Below are 19,852 nucleotides of genomic sequence, written 5' to 3'. Positions count from 1 at the left end.
ACACCTTAGTGCATATAATAAGATTTTGTGCTCGAGAAAGTGTAGCACATGCACAAAAAGAACATAAGGTGTAGCCTCGGTTTAATTGCTTAATGCTTAAAATTGGTATGTACTATTAGGCTTAATGCCAAATCACATAATTAAAATTGGTGTGTATATTATGAGGCAAAATTCAAGAAACTTACATGATTGCAAGCTTATGTTCTAGGAGATGTGGGAGTTACATGATGTAACTCTTTAGGTGATAGTCTTTTTTAAATTCTATGTGATGAATTTTGTAGACTTTGTGATTGATTGCTATTCACATATCACCTCACTTGTATCTCAAGCTTTTGCTAGTTGCACACACTACACAAGTTACTCTTTACTAAACTTGGTACATTATATTGTGTGTGATCTTGTTGTGGCCATCCAAGATTAAAGTTCCTTGATTTTGATGCAAAATGTGCTTAATTTTTGAGTTTTTTGAGGACAATTGGTTGAAAAACTTGTTTTTGGAAGATCTGGGTTGAATTCAAGTGTTTTTTTTTTAAAAAAAAAAAACTTTTAATCTCATACTCATGCATTTCATTCATGAAATATTGTGCTTTGAGGAGTTTCTGCATTAAATTGCTCTGTTTTTTTTCAAAAATTTGATTTTTCCATGCATCATTTATGTTTAGGATTCACTTGCATTGCATTGTTTTCTGCATCCATCTTGCAGTTTTGCAGTCATATCTCTCATTATTTTCACACATAACATGCATATATTTTGCTAAATTGGGTACTCAACTTGATTTAAAAATTGATTGATTAATTTTTGAGTTATGTACTTTCTAGTATATGCTATTTTTATGTGTGAATTGTAGAAAATTTTTTTTTCTTAAGAAATATGATGGATAATCAATGTGCAAATATTTTCTCTACTCATGCAACTATTTATGAGTCACATAGTGCCATGTTTGCATTTTATTGAAAGAAAGAATATTTTTTCTTCATGTGTATCCTCAACTTAGTTTTTTTTAAAAAAAACTTGGTTTGTGTCTTTTTATTTATCCCCAACCCCTTTATTTTTCCCCAAAACTGTTTTTCCCAAAACTTGTTTTGTTTTTCCTATTTTTATAGGGGGAGAAATTTTTTTTAACCTTTGTGGTTCTTAGGGGGAGTTGTTGCTCTTCATAGGGGGAGTTGTCTCTATTTTCTCTTACTCTGTTGCGTATGTTTTCTGTCTACCTTCTGATTAAGTAGTCTTTGTCAATACGTGACAAAAAGGGAGAGATGAAATGTGAGAATATGTGGGAATCCTGTTTGTTTTGTTTAGGGAGAGATAAAATAGTTTTTCAAAGGCGGAGAATATAAAAACTTTTTGATGTATCTAACTTAGGGGGAGAGTTAGAATTTACTTTTGTTTTTTATATTCTGTTTCATATTATTGTATATATGTCTTTCTTTCCACACATGCAGTGATGTGTTTGTTGAGTGTTTCAGGAAAGACAGGTGCATTCTGATCAAGACCTTCTACCTCTTCTTGCAACTTCTAGGTTAGGAGTCTTAGATTGGGATTTGTGATGTAATTGGGCATTTTATTGTATTGGGTTGTTTTTGTATTTGAGCATTTCATTTTGTATGAAAGTTTTGTCACGAATTGTCAAAGGGGGAGTTTGTTAGGTTCTAAATGTTTAAAACAATTGGCAAATCGTGAACACAAAATTGTCTAGATATAGATCTTAGAGTCTATAGGTTTTATTAGACAATGCTCAAAGTGATTCAAGCTAAGATTCAAGAACATACAAGTTGCAGGAAGAAGATTTCATAATCTTTCTGGTTCGATCGATCGAAAGACAGGCTCGACCGATCGAAAGTCATATCTGTAGAATTTTAATTAAGCCCAAACAGCAGTTTAAGCCCATTTAGGATTAGGGTTTCTAATCTACTTCTCCTAGTATATAAAGGAAACCCTAAGTACGTTTTTATGTGGCTTTTCAAAGAGAAAAGAGTGTGCCTCTTTTGTATTTAGGGTTTTATTTCTAAAAAGCTCTCTTATGTCTTCTACCGGTGCTATTCCTTGAAGAATCTCAAGATCCGGTATTGTAGAAGTTGCTGCCTTCTCTTTTCATCAAAGGTGTTGATGATCTAAACCTTCAAGGGTGGTCTTGGAGTCGCAAACAGGAGAGTTTGTGTTGCTAAACCTTTGAGTGGGATCTCAAAGTCACAAATGGGGGTGTTTGTGTTTTGCAAAGGCCAAAGAAAGAAGGAGTCCGTGGATTCGGAGCTTGCACGTGGTCGTGTCAGTAAGTTCTACTGGTTGGTAGCAATAAGAAGTCGAGCGTGGGGGCTTGTAAGTCTTATTGTATGAACTTCGATTCTTTCTAGTGGATTTGCTTTTTACCTTGAGGATAGCTAGGTTAAATCCTCCTCAGGTTTTTTACCGGTTTGGTTTTTCTGAGTTATCATATCATTGTGTTATTTATTTTCCGCTGCTATACATTGATTTGATATATTTGTGTTAACCTAGATTTGTTAATTTGACTAAGTAATCACTTGGCTAATTACCTAGGTTAATCTGATTGTGGTTTTAAGGGGTCTAAAAACTATCAAAGGTACCTCCACATCTCTGGTCAAAGGTCCATCTTCTAGTGTAAAGTTAAATCACCTTGTCACAAATATATTGGGGAGTCTGAATGATAACGTGAGATTTAGATCCAAAGCCTTGAATGTAATTACTCACTCATGCTATCTATCCCAATTTGAACCGAAAAAGGTGGATGAAGCACTTCAAGATGCTGATTAGGTTAATTCCATGCATGAAGAACTTCATCAATTTGTTCAGAATGATGTGTGGAAATTAGTTCCTAGACCAAATGGAGTAAATGTGATTGGAAGTAAATGGATTTTTAAGAATAAGTTAGATGAATATGGTACAGTTATTAGAAATAAATCAAGACTTGTTAGTTACTCAAGGTTACACACAGGTGGAAGGGATTGATTTTGATGAGACTTTTGCCCCAGTAGCAAGACTGGAATCCATTAGGATACTTTTGATCTGAATTTTAAATTGTATCAAATGGATGTCAAGAGTGCGTTCTTGAATGGAATGTTGCAAGAAGAGGTATATGTTGAACAACCAAAGGGTTTTGTTGATCCTCACAGACCGGATGATGTCTATAAGTTGAAGAGAGCTCACTATGGTTTGAAACAAGCTCCCAGGGCATGGTATGATAGGTTAATTGCTTATCTCACTGAGCATGGATTCAAAAGAAGATTTGCAGATACTACTCTCTTCATACGAAATGATAAGAATTACTTTGTAGTAGTTCAAATTTATGTTGATGATATTGTTTTTGGTACTACTAATGATTCTCTTGATCAATCTTTTGCAGATGAAATGAAGGCAATATTTGAAATGAGTATGGTTAGTAAACTGACTTATTTCTTGGGATTGCATGTGAAGCAAACGGATTCTGGAATCTACATCAACTAAGCTAAGTATGCTAGAAATCTAGTCAAGAGATTTGGACTTGACAAGGCTGCACATGCTAGAACACCAATGGCTGCTAATGCAAAGTTAACCAATGATCCACCGGGTGAGTCTGTTGATGTTATATTATATAGAAGCATGATTGGTTGTCTGTTGTATATAACTGCAAGTCGTCCTAATATTGCTTTCAGTGTTGGTGTATGCTCTAGATTTCAAGCTAATCCTATAGTTTCACATTTGAATGCTATTAAAAGAATCATAAAATATGTTAGTGGAACATGTCTTTGTATCTTGTTTAGCTTGGATGAGCTTATTTATTGCACTTTACTAGTTTGAGTTTTTTAATGCATGTTGTGTGGGAAGATGTTTATAGTTTTTCATCATTTTTTCTTGATCTTGAAGTCACATGCCTTTGATTGTTGGACTTGAACTTATTGAGAAAGGCATAAATAACCATCTCACCATTGTTTACTAGCCAATCATGAACACCTTAGTGCATATCATAAGATTTTGTGCTCGAGAAAGTGTAGCGCATGCACAAAAAGAACATAAGGTGTAACCTCGATTTAAATGCTAAAATTGGTGTGTACATTATTGGACTATAATTAATTCAATCAATTAAAATTGGTGTGTACATTATCCTAGCTATTTTGATAAGTTTCTGATCAAATAAAATTGGTGTGTACAATATGAGGCAAATCAAGAAACTTACATGATTGCAAGCTTGTTTTCTAGGAGATGTGGGAGATATATGATGTAACTCTTTAGGTGATAGTCTCTTTCAAATTTATGTGATGAATTTTGTAGAAATTGTGCTTGATTACTATTCACATATCACTTCACATGTATCTTAAGCTTCTGCTAGTTGCACACAATACACAAGTTATTCTTTGCTAAACTTTGTACATGTTATTGTGTGTGATCTTGTTTTGGCCATCCAAGATTGAAAATTCCTTGATTATAATGCAAAATGTGTTTGAAGTTTGAGAATTTAAGGAAAATTGATTGAAAATCTTGTTTTTGGGAGATCTAGGTTCAATACAAGTGTTTTTGAAAAGCATTTTATCTCATACTCATGAATTCTATTCATAAAATACTATGCTATGAGTAGTTTCTGCATAAAATTGCTCTGTTTTTCAAAAATTTGTTTTTTTCAAGAATTTCGATCGATCGAACCTATCTCTTGACCGATCAAAATTGTGATTAAAAAAATTGTTTTGAATCTGCCTGGCTCGATTGGTTCTGGATCAATCGAATGTTATTTTCAATTGATCGAATCTATTTTTTGATCAATCAAAAATCATTCAGAGAGGTTTTTTTTTTTATTTTTTTTTTAAACATAAGTTTTTCATGTGATTGTCACTATTCAAACTTTTTCAAAAGTTCTTTCTCTCTCTCTTCTATCGGTCAAGGCTCAAAGCACATTTTTTTATCGTTTTCCCTCAAATTTCTTCAAGGGCTTTTGACTTCTAAGGCCGGTAAGACCTTTTTGCCCTTCCTTTTTCAGTTTCTTTTCATTTTTCATGCATTTAAGGGAGAATTTTTGGACTTCATAACATTTGGGGGTTTTGATGTTCTAGCTATTTTCTTTCAAAATTGATCAATGGGTTTGTTGTTGAATGATAGTAAACTGTTCTTTAAGGTTTAATTTGATTAATTTGATGAATTGGGAAAAATTGGATTTTCTAGGGCTTGAAACTACCCGAATTATTTGGTTAGTTTGTTGAAATTTGTGAAAGTGGGTTTTCAAAATTTTAGGGTTTTTGGATATAAACTCTATGCTTAAGCTAATTTTGTGATTTTACAGTGAAATTGAACTTTTTCTCACTGCATTAGAGCATGCATCATGTGTTAATTCTGTTTATGCATCATATAGATTGTTATTTTCTATATTTTTTTTGCTCTAACTATGTTTGATGTAGTCTGCCCTTGGGTTTTTCTTTTGTTTTGTCTTTTGTCTTTATTTTGTCTATCCTTTCTGATCTTTAGAATCATGGTTAGGAAGACTAGAGCCCATAGGACATCCACCTCTTCTTCTTCTCCTACCTTTGATAGTGAGCGGTTTCTGAGTGAGAAAAACCAGGAGACTTTTGAGAAGCTGAACATTCTTGAGCTAGACTCGGAGTTTAGGAGACACTTTGAGCATAGAGGCTAGTTGCCTTTGTTGGATGTTGATCATCCTCCACTAGTTACCTTGATCAGAGAGTTCTACTTGAACCTCTCTGTCCACTCAAATGATTCCAACACTCAGTATGTGAAGAGTTGGATACGGGGTGAAGAGTACACCATTACTCCTATGGTAGTGGCCTCTGCTCTTGGGGTGCCTAAGGTCTAGCATCCCGTCTATCCTTATGATGAGTCTCCTCCCCTAGATGACATCATGTCATATCTTACTGGATCTTCTATCCAGTGGGCTTTGATCCTTGGATCACCTCTCACGAGTTGACCAAGATTCATGATTTCTTTTTCCGGATTTCTTGCCATTCGATCTGGCCCATCTCTCATTTGCATACTATTCCTCTAGAAAGATGTGCATTTTCATATGCTCTTGTCACAGACGCTTCTATGAGTTTTCCTCATCTATTCATTCGTTCTTTGGTTAAGGTTCATAGGAGTAGTTCTTCTTCTCATGCTCTTTTTGTCCCTGTTTTTATTCATAGGATTTTGCTACATTTAGGATTAGAGTCTTTTCCTGTTTCTGAGCTTGTGCATATTATAACTCCTATAGGTGCCACCTTTCTTCAGTAGAGAGCTGCTCAAATGCGAGCTAGCTCTAAACGCCTTAGAGTAGATTCTTCCTCTTCGGGTGTTGCACCTCCTCCTCCTCCTCCTCCTACAAGTGATCCGGCTGCTAATGCGTATGTGGATCTGACTGCTGCTGCTGCTCCTCCACCTTCTACTTCGGATGATTCGGACATTCGTCGTATGTTAGAGATTGTCATGACCGTTCAGGCGGCTTATGGTCAGCTTTTGGTGGACGTGCTTGCCGGGCTCCAGTCCTTGAGAGCAGATTTGGCGAGTATTCGACAGTCACCTCCACCACCTCCTTTTGATGATAAGTGATTGCCCTTTGGCAATTCGTCACAAAAAGGGGGAGTACATATGGATAGGAGATTTTGTTGATAGGGGTAGTTTTTGTTGTTTTTGGAGCTGTGGAGCTTTAAATTGTATCTAGGTGCTTCATCTTGTATTTATATTTTTTTTGCTCTTGATGTATTTTGTTTAGTTGAGTTGTCTATGATAGGGGGAGATACTATGATGTATTTATATCTATTTCTTGTTTCACATTGTGCTACATTGATTATTGATTTATATTTATGAGATTATTCATGATATATGTCTTGTAGTTTATGTTTATGTGAAATCAAGAATTTATTTTGTTTTACTTGTATTTTCCACACATGCGTTTATGTGTTTGTTAAGTGTTACAAGAATATACAGGTTGATTCAGTCATGCTGCTGTCTACACTTGCAACTGATAGATAGTAGTTAAGTTGAATTTGTTTTTGCTAGGCAATGTTTTTGTAATGGGCTATTTTTGTAACTTTGAGCACTTTGTCTAGTTTGTGTTTTGTCACGAATTGCCAAAGGGGGAGTTTGTTGGGTTCTAAGACTTTTAGGTTTAAATGTATTAGAACTTCATTTTGTAATGTTAGCAAACCATGATCAAAACGTTTAGTCTTGTTTTAGACTTGCTCAAAGTATTTTTATGTGTAAAGTTGGAATTGAGTGTACTGCAGGATTTATTATGTAAATTTGTCTGGCTCGATCGATCGAGAATTAGACTCGATCGATCGAAGCTCGTGCAAATTATTTTTCTGCAGAAATTTCCAACTCAGCCCAAGCTCGTTTGACATGTAGGGTTTTATGTTTTGCCTTAAATATAAAAGGAAAAATCCTAGCCACGTTTAGTGGTTGATGTTTATGCTATGTATGTGAATCTCTTGTGAGATCTAGAGGTGTTTGCCTTCACATATACTTAGGGTTATCAAGAATCAAGATTATGTCAAGAGCTTGATGATCAGTTTGGTTGTTGCATAAAGAGCTTAAATATACACAAGTGGGAGTACTTGTGCTTGCTGTGAATCCAAGAGAGAAGTAGTCTATGGACTCGGAGCTGTCACATGGTCGTGGTAGTAAGTTTCCTACTCGAGGTAGCAATAGGATGTTAGTGGTCAAAGTCGCTATTGTGTAAACTTCAATTCTCTATAGTGGATCTGCTTTACCTTGAGGATAGTTAGGTTAAATCCTCCCCAGATTTTTTACTGGTTTGGTTTTCTTGGTTTATCATATCATTGTGTTATTTATTTTCCGCACTTTACAATGATATGGTATATTTGTGTTAACCTATATTTGAATAATTTGACTAAGTAATCACTTGGCTAATTGACTAGGTTAATCCGGTTGTGTTTTAAGGGGTCTAAAAATGTAGAGAAAGCATCACATTAGATTATCATGGAAATCTCTACCATGCATCATACATGCACAGATGCACACCAGAAGCAAACGTGTATGCATTAATACACACAAGCAAACAAATAGACGTGCTTGGTTGTAGAGTATTCATATAAGTAATTAATTAACTAGACCTCATTGATTGCAAATGTTAAGGTGTCTGAGTAATTGGGTAGTACATTTGTAAAGGCATAATGGACACTTCAAAAATACTCCTATTATAAACACCCTATGCAGCAAAAATTCATTCTTTACAAGTTAGAGATAGCAATTAAAGCAAAATGAAAAGAAACCTAGCTACCCAAAAAACAAGTAAAAATATAAAAATGACATTATGTGCAAAGATCCTAGAAAATGCCCTTCCTCTCTCTCACTTAAGCTTAAAGATGAGAAAACATACACATCAGTAGCCTTAAGTATAGGACCTTGGAAAAAAGAAAATTACGAGTACCTAAAAGAGAAGACACTTTTTTTGAGAAGAAGGAAGTATGAATTGTATTTATGCCCTGCTTCCCCTAGAACTCCAGGCCTTCTAATATTAAAATTTAACAATAATAATAATAAAAAAAGAATAACACCCTATTAAAGTAGCCATTAGTAATTGATTAATATTAGGAAAGAAATAACAAAATAAGAGTTCATGGTAAAGCACATCTTAGAGTAGGCCAAATATGCTCTATTTTAGCCTTAAAACCTTCGAAAGAAGTAATTCAGGAATTCAAGGCAGCTTCAAATGATTGGTACCTAATTGCATTTGCTGCCAACAATGAAACCAGGATAATTCAAAGCAGGAAGTTGAATCACTTTGATCTCGATTTCAGTATCAATCTTTTGTAAAGACAAATCCGCAATTCTTCTTTTTTTCCTTTAAGCTTTTACAGATTCTTCATTAGTTTTGGCTGTTGTGTCTAAAATTAAGCTTTCTGTCCCAGTTACTGTACATGTGATGAATCAAGATAATTATGTCTCTAAATTATTGAGCTGAGAAAAATCATTTCAATGTATAAGAATTAAAAACATATTCATCACTTAGTGTTGGGGGATTCATTCCCTCACTTTACATTTTTCTTTGTTGAGAGAGGTTGTTGTTGTTGTTTTTTTTTTTTTTTTAACCCATTTCAAGAGCATGGTTTTTGGGGTCCTTTAGTTTTCAAAATGTGACAAACATTTACTCAAATGTCATTATCTTTTAGCATCTATATCTACCTCATCCAAGTTGGATTATTTACCTCTCTCTATTACAGTAATGATTCCATTGAAACTTCAATGTACTTTTTTTTCTAATGAAACCCGTGCATTGCAAGAGAGTGTAACTTATCATCAACAAGTGGAACGAGAGTTTATATTGATTTGGACATTCCTGAGACTGATAAATTCAAAGATCAGTAAGTGCTTTGTTTTGGATTCACATTTTTAATATATTTATAGTCTCTACAATACTATGTCTAATATCTTAATATAATATAATAGGCTGGTGGAAAATAACCAACCAATAGTACAAATGCCAAAGCAATTCAAACCACAAGTGACAATTCAAGAAGAGATGAACATCAACAAAAGAACAATAAGTGAAATTAAAAAAAAAAAAAATTATGTGGGACTTTGATAATGAGGTAAGAAAAAAAAATACCTTCAACAATAACATTGTGTCCTTAACATTGCTTTATGTACTATAGACTTGATTTTACAAAATTTAACTATAAAATTATGAATTGATTGATATTAAATTCAATTTCTAGGAAACTATCTTTACCTGTCAAGGAAAGATTATAAACATTGACATAGATAATTCTGGTTGGTACTTTATCTCTTATGAAGTATGTCGTAAAAAGGTAAAGTCAAGATATAAATTTTTATGGTGCGACAATTGCAACAAAAAGGCATGCTTCCCAATCCCAAGGTACACAAAATGAAAATGTTTACTTTTTATATTAAAATACACAACAACTAATATGATATTAACATTATATATATATATATATATCATTTCTTTTATCAGGTTTAGAATTCAATTAAAGGTTGAAGATAGCTCAGGAATGGCCACATTCATTTTATTTGATTCAGAAGCAGAAAAATTACTCAACATATCAGCCAAAGACCTTTTGAACAAATCTTTAGAGGTAAATGTGGAAGATAAAATTAGTATTTAATATTTACTAAACTTTACTTGAGCGTACAATTTGGAAAATGTTACTTTTGTTAGGAGCTCGATGAAGTCATCCTTCCTGTGCAAATAGGAAATCTGAAAGGAAAACAATTTGTTTTCCAAATACAACTAAATGACTATAATCTCAACTATGGATGAGAATTCTACACCGTCAAGAAACTTTTTGACTCTTTTGAAGAAACTGACAAAGCAATTCAACTTGATAAAATGATAGAAGTAAGTATTCTTTAATTTAGCAAAATTACAAATACGATATTTAAGATGTATGTGTTGTAATACATTCCTCAATCTGTTCTATTGCCAGGCTTATATCAGTGATACTTCAAATGAATGTAGCAACAACTTATCAATTGAAGAAGATGGTGATTGTACAAAATTTCAAAAACGTGATGTTCAAAGCAATGTGCAACTCATACCAACATCTATACTCAAGGAAAACAAAAGGGCATATTCAGGGACTACCACAAAGCAACAAAGGAAGAAGATACAAAAAACACTTTAAAGTTGTCTTTCAATCTCTAAGATTTTCTATGCACAATTTGGTTTTAATGGATTTGTGATTTTGGTACTAAAGACGTATTGGAACAAAGGAAATTTTTTTGCTTTTATGCACAATTTGGTTTTAAATTGAAACAGAGAGGAATTAAACTCTTATATTTAGTTATTTGAGGATACAACTTTACTTCAACGTTTTTTAAATATAATGAATACATTGAATATTTAGTGGAAGACATGAAATAAATGAAATTGAAAAATAAAAAAAGCCATAGAAAAAGGACATGGTATTGGGACATTTTCCCAATATGTGCAAATAAAAAACTATTGAGAGAAACTTCAACCTAAAACAGTTGCAGCTTTGGGAGATGATAAACTATTTGTTTATGTATTAAAAAGACCAGTGTACCTAGTTCGTCCAATAGTAACACAATCAGATAATTCGTCCAAGAAGGCCTTGCTGTTTGATTGGCTAAACAAGCAACCAAATGATTATGTGGTGTATGGGTCATTTGGGAGTAGTGCAACACTGTCACACGAGTAAATGACTAAGCTATTTGTGTCATTTTTTTAATCTAGAAAAATGTATATTTTGTTATTATTTGATGGCTATTACAATTCTAATGTCACATCATTTGGAGGTTCATCTTAATTTTATTTATTTTTTAATTACAAAAATCAGTAGTTTTCTTGTATATCGCAGGAATTAGTGATTAGTTAATTTTGTATCTAAACTTTATCCTACCTAAATAATCCGAACGTTTTGAATCAGCTTTTTTTTTTTTTTTTGGTTAAAATTTTGAATCAGCTTATGCAAATGGGTTAGTGTCTACGTTGTCGTATTATTTTTATATCCAATTTAAATATTAATAATAAAATAATAATAAAATTACAGGAGATAATAGAGTCTGTTTGGATAGAACTTATTTTGTTGAAACTGAAAACTGAAAAAACTGTAGTAAAATAATTTTTAAAAGTGTAAATAGTACTGTGAAACCCATATTTAATGAAAAAATTGATAAAAAATAAAATTTGTGGGTTCGTGAACAGTGCACGGATGCACTGTCCAAGCAAAACTAGTGGTGGTTATGTACAGTACATAAACAGTAACCGCGTTGGGGGTAAAACGCGTGCTACCAAACAAAAAAAAAAAAAAAAGAAGAAGGCAAAACGCAGCAAACAAAACGCGTATCCAAACTAACACTGAACAGAATTTTAGATAAGAAAAGAAAAAGAAAGGAAAAAGAGGTTTCCTTTGTTTCGGTTTTCAATCCCTTGTCTCTTCTTTCATCTCTTGACTCCTGACTCTTGTTGCTCAGTTCAAGGAATGTCAGAGTCTATTCTAGAGGCAATCGTTAAACATGTTGTGGGCGGCTTTTCTTCGCAGATTAGGATGCTCCGGGATTTCGATGATGCGATTGAAAAGCTTAGGAACACGATCTACACAACCCAAGCTCAACTTCTTGATGCTGAGGATAAGCACGCCACCACCGGTGATATAGCACTCAACCACTGGGTCGAAAAGCTGAAAGATGCCTTTAACGACGCTGAGGACTTGCTGGACCTTGTCTCCTCTACAGACTTGATGACCAAAATGGACAAAGAGGTACGTATCTTCTTCTCATGCTCGAAACAGCTCACTTTTCGGCTTAAGATGGCTCAAAAAGTAAACGCAATTCTGGAGAGGTTGAATGATATTGAAATTGAAAGGTTAATCTTCAATATCGATCTACGTAAGCCTCCAGTGATGAGATCAGGGGATAAAGAAGAACTGGTTTTTGGGAGAGAGGATGATAAGAAAGCCATTACAAAGGTTTTGTTGGATTCTGAAGACAACCTTTCAGTCATTCCTATAGTTGGAATTCGAGGAGTTGGGAAGACCCTTTTGGCTCAATTGATATTTAAAGACAAGAATGTGGAAAACCATTTCAACCTACGACTTTGGGTGTGTTTGTCGGTTTCTGATGTCTTTGATGTTAAATTAATTCTTAAGAAAATGGTGGAATATTTAAGGCAGATCAGTCTTGAAAATCCTCCTATGGATAAATTGCAAAGTTTCGTCCGAGAAAATATTGCTGGAAAGAGATATTTGCTTGTTTTGGATGGTGTCTGCAATGAAGATCAAGTAGAATGGTTGAGTTTGAAAAAAGAGTTGATGGGTGGTGACAGAGGAAGTAAGATTCTGATAACTACACGGTCATTCTTAGCTGGAGAAATAGCAGGCACTACTCCACCCTATGTTTTAAAAGGCTTGTCGGAAGAGCAATCATGGTCTTTATTGTGTCATGTTGCCTTTGAAGAAGGCCGAGAGCCATTGAGACCAGAAGTATTAGAATATGGTAAGGAGATTGTAAAGATTTGCAGAGGCCTTCCTTCCATGATAAAGCTAATGGGAAATGGGTTGTCTGCTAAACGACCAGATGCTTCATCAGGGATCAAGACTATTGAACCTTTTACGGAAAGTAGTACACACTGTAATTTTTTACCAGTCCTAAAGCGGAAGGAGTGCTTTGCTTATTGTTCATTGTTTCCTGAAGATTGTATAATTGATAAGATGACACTTATAAAACTTTGGATGGCCCAAGGATTCATCCATTCCTCAAATGGAAACCAACACATGGAGGATGTTGGTGATGAGTATTTTATGAGTCTACTTCGGAATTCATTATTTCTGGAGTTCAAGAAAGATGAATGGGGCAATGTATTGAGTTGTAGAATGGATGATTTAATTCGTGATGCGGCAGTGTTTGTAGCTGGTACTGGAAGCACCATCATAGACATGAAGGCGGAAATTATTAATAAAAGATCTCGTCATTTTTTGTTTTGTTCTAGTTTACATTCATCACGGGAACTTCTGGACCAATTGCTTAAAGCCAAGAAGTTGCGGACGTTTCTTTTGCCAACTCAATATAAGGGAAGGTTGGATAAAGCAATTATTGATAAACTTATTTCAAGATTTAAGTATTTGCGTGTGTTAGATTTGCATGATTCGGGGATTGAAATGGTTCCACCTTCAATTGGTAACTTGCTATTGTTAAGGTATCTTGATCTTTCTGGGAACGAAGACATCAACCTGTTGCCCATTTCAATTACAAGGCTACTAAATCTGCAAACTCTTAAGCTCTCCTCTTGTGTTAACCTTAAAGAATTGCCTAGAGATATTTGGAAGTTGGTCAATCTTAGACACCTTGAGATTGGTGGATGTAAAAGTTTGGCTCATATGCCAGACGGACTTGGGCAGTTAACTAGACTTCAAACATTACCTTTATTTGTGATTGGCAAGGGCACTGCCAGCTTGGGGAAGACTGGCGGGCTAAGTGAATTGATGGGGTTAAACAACTTGAGAGGAGAGCTAACAATTTTGAATTTGGGACATATCAAAATTGATACTTCAGAATCTAATGCTGCCAACTTGGAAAGCAAAGGATTCCTTCAGGCTGTCAGATTACAGTGGGAACCAATAGTAGGTGATGTTGATCCGGCCAATGATGAAGCACTTCTTGAAACCCTCAGGCCACACCCAAATGTGGCTCTATTAGGCATTGAAGGGTATATGGGCTTAAATTTTCCCAGTTGGATGAAGGATGATATATTTTGGTGCCTCCCAAATCTTGTTGCAATTAATATAAGCAGGTGTTCCAAATGCCAGCATCTACCATCATTGAGTCATCTCCATTGTCTCAAGACTCTATATGTTGGAGAATTAACTTCTCTTGAGGTCATAGAAGAGAGGGATCATGAACCCTCAAGGGGCAATCTGGTTGGAGGCAGTGGAAGACAACCAGCACCATCTTCAGCAGCACATTTCTCAAGCCTAAAGGAATTAACGCTCTATAAATTGCCTAATCTGACAGGATGGAGGATGAGGAGGGAAGGAGTCGCAGCAAAGAATCAACAATTTCCGTTATTCCTGTCATTTCCTTGTCTCTCTAAATTGTCTATAGAGCATTGCCCAAACCTGACATCTATGCCTCTTTTTCTAAATCTTGAAGAAGATTTGAAGCTGACTGATGTCAGAAGGGAGCTTTTACAACAGCAGTCAATGATGGTGAAACAAACAATAGCAACTTCCTTAACCTCTTCTACTTCGATTTCTTCTTCTTCATTCCCCTCCTTTTCAACTTACTCCCCATTTTCCAAATTGAAGTCTCTGCATATTGCAAGCATCAAGGATCTAGACGGCATACAATGGCAAAGCCTCAGGAACCTCCGTTCACTGGTTCTTATCACTATTTCAAATCTGGTGTATTTACCTGACGAGATTCAATATGCGACCACACTGCAACATCTTAAGATTGTAAACTGTTCTAACTTGATGACCTTACCAGAGTGGATGGGCAACCTCATGTCACTTCAGAAGCTTGAAATAAGCCAATGCCCCAATTTAACATCACTGCCTGATGAGATCTATCACTTACAGAAACTCATAATCTCAGACTGTCCCAAATTATTGGAAAGATCCCATACCGAAACAGGTGTGGATTGGCCTAAAATAGCTCACATCTCAAGTTTGCACATCACCTGAATTGTGAGATATAAGTAAAGCTTTTCTTGCATAACTAAGAATGTGCAGCTTCTCTGATAAAAAAAAATAAAAAAATTTCTGCTTCTTCTGGCATGTACAACACATTTCAGTTTTATTTGTTCAGATTCAAATGATTTATGTAATTATTTTTTCCTCATTTTGTCCAATGAACTCGCCCACAGTGAAAAGATTTTGAAGAATTTCTCAGTAATTTAAGCCAATTTCAGCATGGGACATGGAAAGGTTAAAAGCTGGTTCTTGTTCAAACCTACTGGCACTCCAATGCAGCAACAGCTTAGTGGTAAGATCTAATTTTTGTTTTTTAATTTCCCTCCTTTCTCTCCCTTTGTTTTTTCTTCTTATTTATGCCAATTTATCTCTGGGAAAGTGAAAATTTGATGTTCTTTGTTGCTTTCTTCCATGCTGAAAAACAGATTGTTTTCTGGCAGTTAGTAATTTTGAAAGTAGATTTATGTTGGATGATATGGGTAGCCCTTATTGATGAAAATATGAAGGAGAGTTGTTTAAAATGATTTGGTCATGTGCAGAGGAGAGCAACTAATACACCACTAAGAAGGAATGAGCGTATCCAAGTTGAGGGAATGAAAAAAGGTAGAAGAAGACCAAAAATCATATTAGTAGAAGTAATAAAAAAGAACATGTCAATTAAAGGAGTATAGATAATATGACTTTAGATAGAGTAGAATGGAGACAAAAGAATACATATGGCGGACCCTAACTAGGATGTTGAGGATCCATAGCCGACCCCAGAATTTTAGGACTAAGGCTTTGTTTGTTATTGTTGTATTTATGATGGATGATCAAATCTTACAAGTAGACTAAACCATCTTTACTGCTGGTAAAGGGTGATTTCTACATTTCTTTCCCTGGCAGCTTCTTGTGGATTGACAGGCACCAATGTCGTGCTACTTATAAACAATTCAGGGTGGCTTAATTTAATGTTTCATTAGGGGCAGGAAAAACTTCAAATATTTCAAATATAAGTTTTATTTTTTTAATTTATCATTTAGGACAACAAAATCTCCTATGAAAATGTACCTGGCACTATTATTTTTTATCAGTTTACATACAGATTCCTGTCCTGTTAGCCAAAACAACATGAAATATAAGATGTAAAACCTTGATGCATTTTCTTCTACTTGTTAGAAGTACCTAGCAGTCCACTGCTTCCACATGTTCATACATCTACTATTGATCTCCTCTGTAAATTGATTGAAGACACACCTTATTCTCTTTTATATTTTTCTCATGAGAGGTTTTTCAAGTTTAAAGCAGAAAACAAAGGTTACATAGGTGGTGCTTTCTTTTCTTAGACCTAATGGGGACTAAAATAACTGAGTAATTATTACTTATTCTTTTTGTCAGTTCTTCCCTCATAGAATTTTCATTCTGAATATGATACGTTCACATTGGTTGATGTATGATTATTATTACTGTTCTTATGATCATTAGACAAACAGACTGTAGTCTGATCTTCATCAATATTGGAGTAGAATTCTGGAGATGGATCTTATCTGGCTACTACTCCAGGAACTAGCTTTTATGCAGGTATTCTGCTTATTCATTTTTGTTTTGAGTTTCTTTAATTCCATATCTGTTGGTTTGTTTTGGAAAATATAATCAAATCATGATACTGCTGTTAACTTATACTAGCTTACGAATCATGCTATATGTAGTCTGGCTGAAAAGAAAAAATGACTGCAATCTACCTATTCTGGATATTTTTTTGTCTGATAGCTCAGACTGGATTCAGAGCACCAACTGAGCTTAATTGTATCGGCAGTATAACTTTGAACTTAAATGTCATTTCTGAGAAAGGGTTGGCAGTAACAAAAAGATCAAGATATAGATAATTCCTGTCTTCGAAGGACGAATAATTCTTAACATACTCTTAAACAAGCAACAAATCCTTCTTTTGGTTTAATGAAGTTCAACTACCTTCTGATAATTTGATATAAACCATATTTTCCTTTTGTAGTGGACGCCTTTGAGTTTTAAAAACAAAACACTAATGAAATTTCAAATGACTAAACTAGAGAGAGAGAGAGCTGACTGAATGGCTAAAATGTTGGTATTAAGAAAAGCTATAGTACTAGATTAATTTATCAACCCCATCCCTATATTCTACTTATATAATAGTCCTTACACGCTCATTGGTGATTTGGTGCAGTCTCGGTGATATTTTTCAGGAGTTGAACCTTGCATCATTTCAAGCAGATTCTCAATTTGACCTCAATGCCAGAAGAGGTTTATGACTAGTTGACCACACCTCTTTACTGAAACCAAGAATATCAGGCTGTCCCCCACTGATTGGAAAGATACCAGGAGGAATGGGCGAGGATTGGCATAACTGTTCATGTCAACATTTTGGAAGAAACTTTTTATTAGGACATGCATATATGCTCAGCTTCTTTCAATATGTACTAATTAGAATTCAGTCTCTCCCGTTATGATTCTTTTGAAACCATTAATTGTCATAGAAGCAAACAATATTGTTAAGAAAGATACTTATTCAAGAAATATTGCTCAATACACACTATACTACCACGACAATCAAGTGGAATTACTTCATTTTATTTATTGCTTGCTTGTTCTATTTTATTATAATTTTCAGTCGACGTTTTCCATTGTATGCTTTGTCCCCTCTTTTGTTTGTTTGATTTCTTTTTTTTTTTATTTTTTTATTTTGTCATTTCTTCTTTTAAAACTTTTGATTTTTTTTTTTTTTTGATTTTTTTTATTTAAGATAAAAATACTTTTTTTTTTAAGAATGGATAAAAATACATTGTTGGTCATTAAAGTTTAACTCTTCGGCGACATTAAGAGCTATTCGTAGAAGTGCTATAATATTAAGTTTTATACATGATGTAACTCTAATGCCACATAATAGTTGTAGGCCCCCTAAAAAAAGGCACGTGTAAAAATAAACATAATATTGAAGAGATTTCAAGAGAAATAAATAATTTAATGATTTGATCAAATAATTTTGAGAGAAGATAGTAATCTATTTAAACTCTAATGGTGTTTAGCCTAATTAGTTTAAAACCCTATACACTGACTCCAGACGTAGCCTCTTCAGCAACCAAGTCTTCTTGAGGAATTTTTATCACAAAACGCCGAACTCTCTTGTCAATTGAGTTGCAAGGACCCCAGCCTTTGACTAATTTGAAATCATCCTGATCAGATTCTCACTATAATATGCAAACTAAACCCTCTCAAATTCAACCCACCTAACCCTAAGGGCCAGGAACGACTTTTATCTGTCAAACATGACCTTGCGGTATTCTACGGGTAATTTTGAAAGTCAGGTGAGTTTACTATTAATCTGTAAATATGCATAAAGACCTTCTTCAAATTTCACTAACACAATATTACTGGTGGTTTGACGTTGAATTTACTGTCTCAATAGTCTTTTTTTTTTCTTCAGTTAAATTGGACTATTACTCTTTTGGTTTTTCTATATGCTTTTCATCTGCTTCTCTACCCAGGGATAACCAATTGAAAGTGAGGAGAATTATACACCTCCTCCAAATCGTTTTATTATTGTTTTTTAGAAGATAAAATGCCTCTTAGATGGGTATTTTTGAATGAATTCTAAAGTAATATTCATCAAATCCACAAAGAAGCTCTACCCAGAGATGAATGTTTGGAAGCTCACTATATGTTTTGTAAGTAGTGAATTAATATAATTTACTTTTTCAACTATTTCTCTCGGAAACAAACTTGATTATAAGAGCTTAATTGGATTTTTTAAATCTAAATGTGGAAATATACAAATCTCTGTCAAAACTATTGAAAAAAGATGAAAATTTTCAATCAAATATTGTTGGCTTTCTCTTTAAATATTGATGTTCCTTATTCAGTACTTTGATCCACTTGTTTTCTTGCATGATCCATTTGTTCATCTTCAGGTCCCTTTTCTTGAGAATTTGTGAGCAATGTCATTACTGTCTTTCTTAACCACTGTTGTTCCTTTTGTAAAGAACAAAGAAAAGATAAGCAGTACATCAGAGGTTGAGGGAAAAGAGAGGAAAAAAAAGTTTAAACTAAGATCAAAATAGTAGAGGAATAAAAAAGATAGAACTTTAAGAGAGATAAACAAAGAGTACCTTAATATTAATTCTCAATTCTGCAAAAAAGATTGGCATCTTTCTTGATCCCTTCAAGCTCCTCTCTACTCTTTCATTCTCACAACATTGGCAATGCTTGACCAATTAACAATTCATTAACCCATATATAGGGGGCCAATATCTCCACAGCTGGAGAAACTCTTTTAGGGGATACACAAGGAGAGATTGATAATATGCTTCTTTACTGAAAATCCAGGCCCTTTTATCATAATAGCTACATGTTTAACTATCTAGACTTTTAAAGGCAAGTTCATTTCTCTTCTCTATTTTTCTTTATAAGTAATTATGCATAGTTTAACAATTTAGCCTTTAGACGAATTTGTATGCGATTGCCTTTAGAATAATAAATAGATGATGGCTTTGGGAATTTACTTTTTCAACCAATCTTAACCATTAAAGACAAATATTAGATGGTTGAGATGGTCTGACAATCCATGAGTATACATATACTATATCCTCCTCCTCTTAGGTTCTCACATAAGTATGAGCTGGATCCTTGTACATAAAGCCCACCCTTATGTGAAATGAGAGAGACGTACTACAATGGCAATTGGATATGACTAGACCAGAATGTCTTCCATTGACCATTGATTGGATTGAAT

At 34.3% G+C, this 19,852-nt stretch overlaps 1 protein-coding gene across 5 annotated transcripts; it reads left to right on the top strand.

Annotated features, from left to right (window-relative positions):
- The first annotated feature begins 11,788 nt into the window (after nucleotides 1-11,788).
- On the top strand, nucleotides 11,789-17,700 carry LOC126690603 (disease resistance protein RGA2-like). 5 transcript variants are annotated; one of them, XM_050385853.1, is made up of 4 exons: nucleotides 11,789-15,049; nucleotides 15,282-15,400; nucleotides 16,573-16,668; nucleotides 17,291-17,700. In XM_050385853.1, exons 1-2 carry the CDS (start codon nucleotides 11,902-11,904, stop codon nucleotides 15,293-15,295), a joined length of 3,162 nt encoding a protein of 1,053 aa, XP_050241810.1. In that variant the 5' UTR covers nucleotides 11,789-11,901; the 3' UTR covers nucleotides 15,296-15,400; nucleotides 16,573-16,668; nucleotides 17,291-17,700. The 5 variants fall into 5 exon arrangements, with proteins under 5 accessions (XP_050241810.1, XP_050241793.1, XP_050241785.1 ...); XM_050385836.1 differs by having other exon boundaries at nucleotides 11,789-15,400; nucleotides 17,310-17,700; XM_050385828.1 differs by having other exon boundaries at nucleotides 11,789-15,400.
- Nucleotides 17,701-19,852: the final 2,152 nt, after the last annotated feature.

The sequence above is a fragment of the Quercus robur genome, chromosome 1 (assembly GCF_932294415.1).
Source record: "Quercus robur chromosome 1, dhQueRobu3.1, whole genome shotgun sequence".
Taxonomy (NCBI): Eukaryota; Viridiplantae; Streptophyta; class Magnoliopsida; order Fagales; family Fagaceae; genus Quercus; species Quercus robur.
Note: the sequence above shows the minus strand (reverse complement) of the source record. Positions and strands in the feature narration are given on the sequence as shown.

What these genes read in the sequence shown, in the direction of transcription:
- LOC126690603 (XM_050385836.1), top strand. Translation starts at nt 11,902, where the DNA reads ATGTCAGAGTCTATTCTAGAGGCAATCGTTAAACATGTTGTGGGCGGC.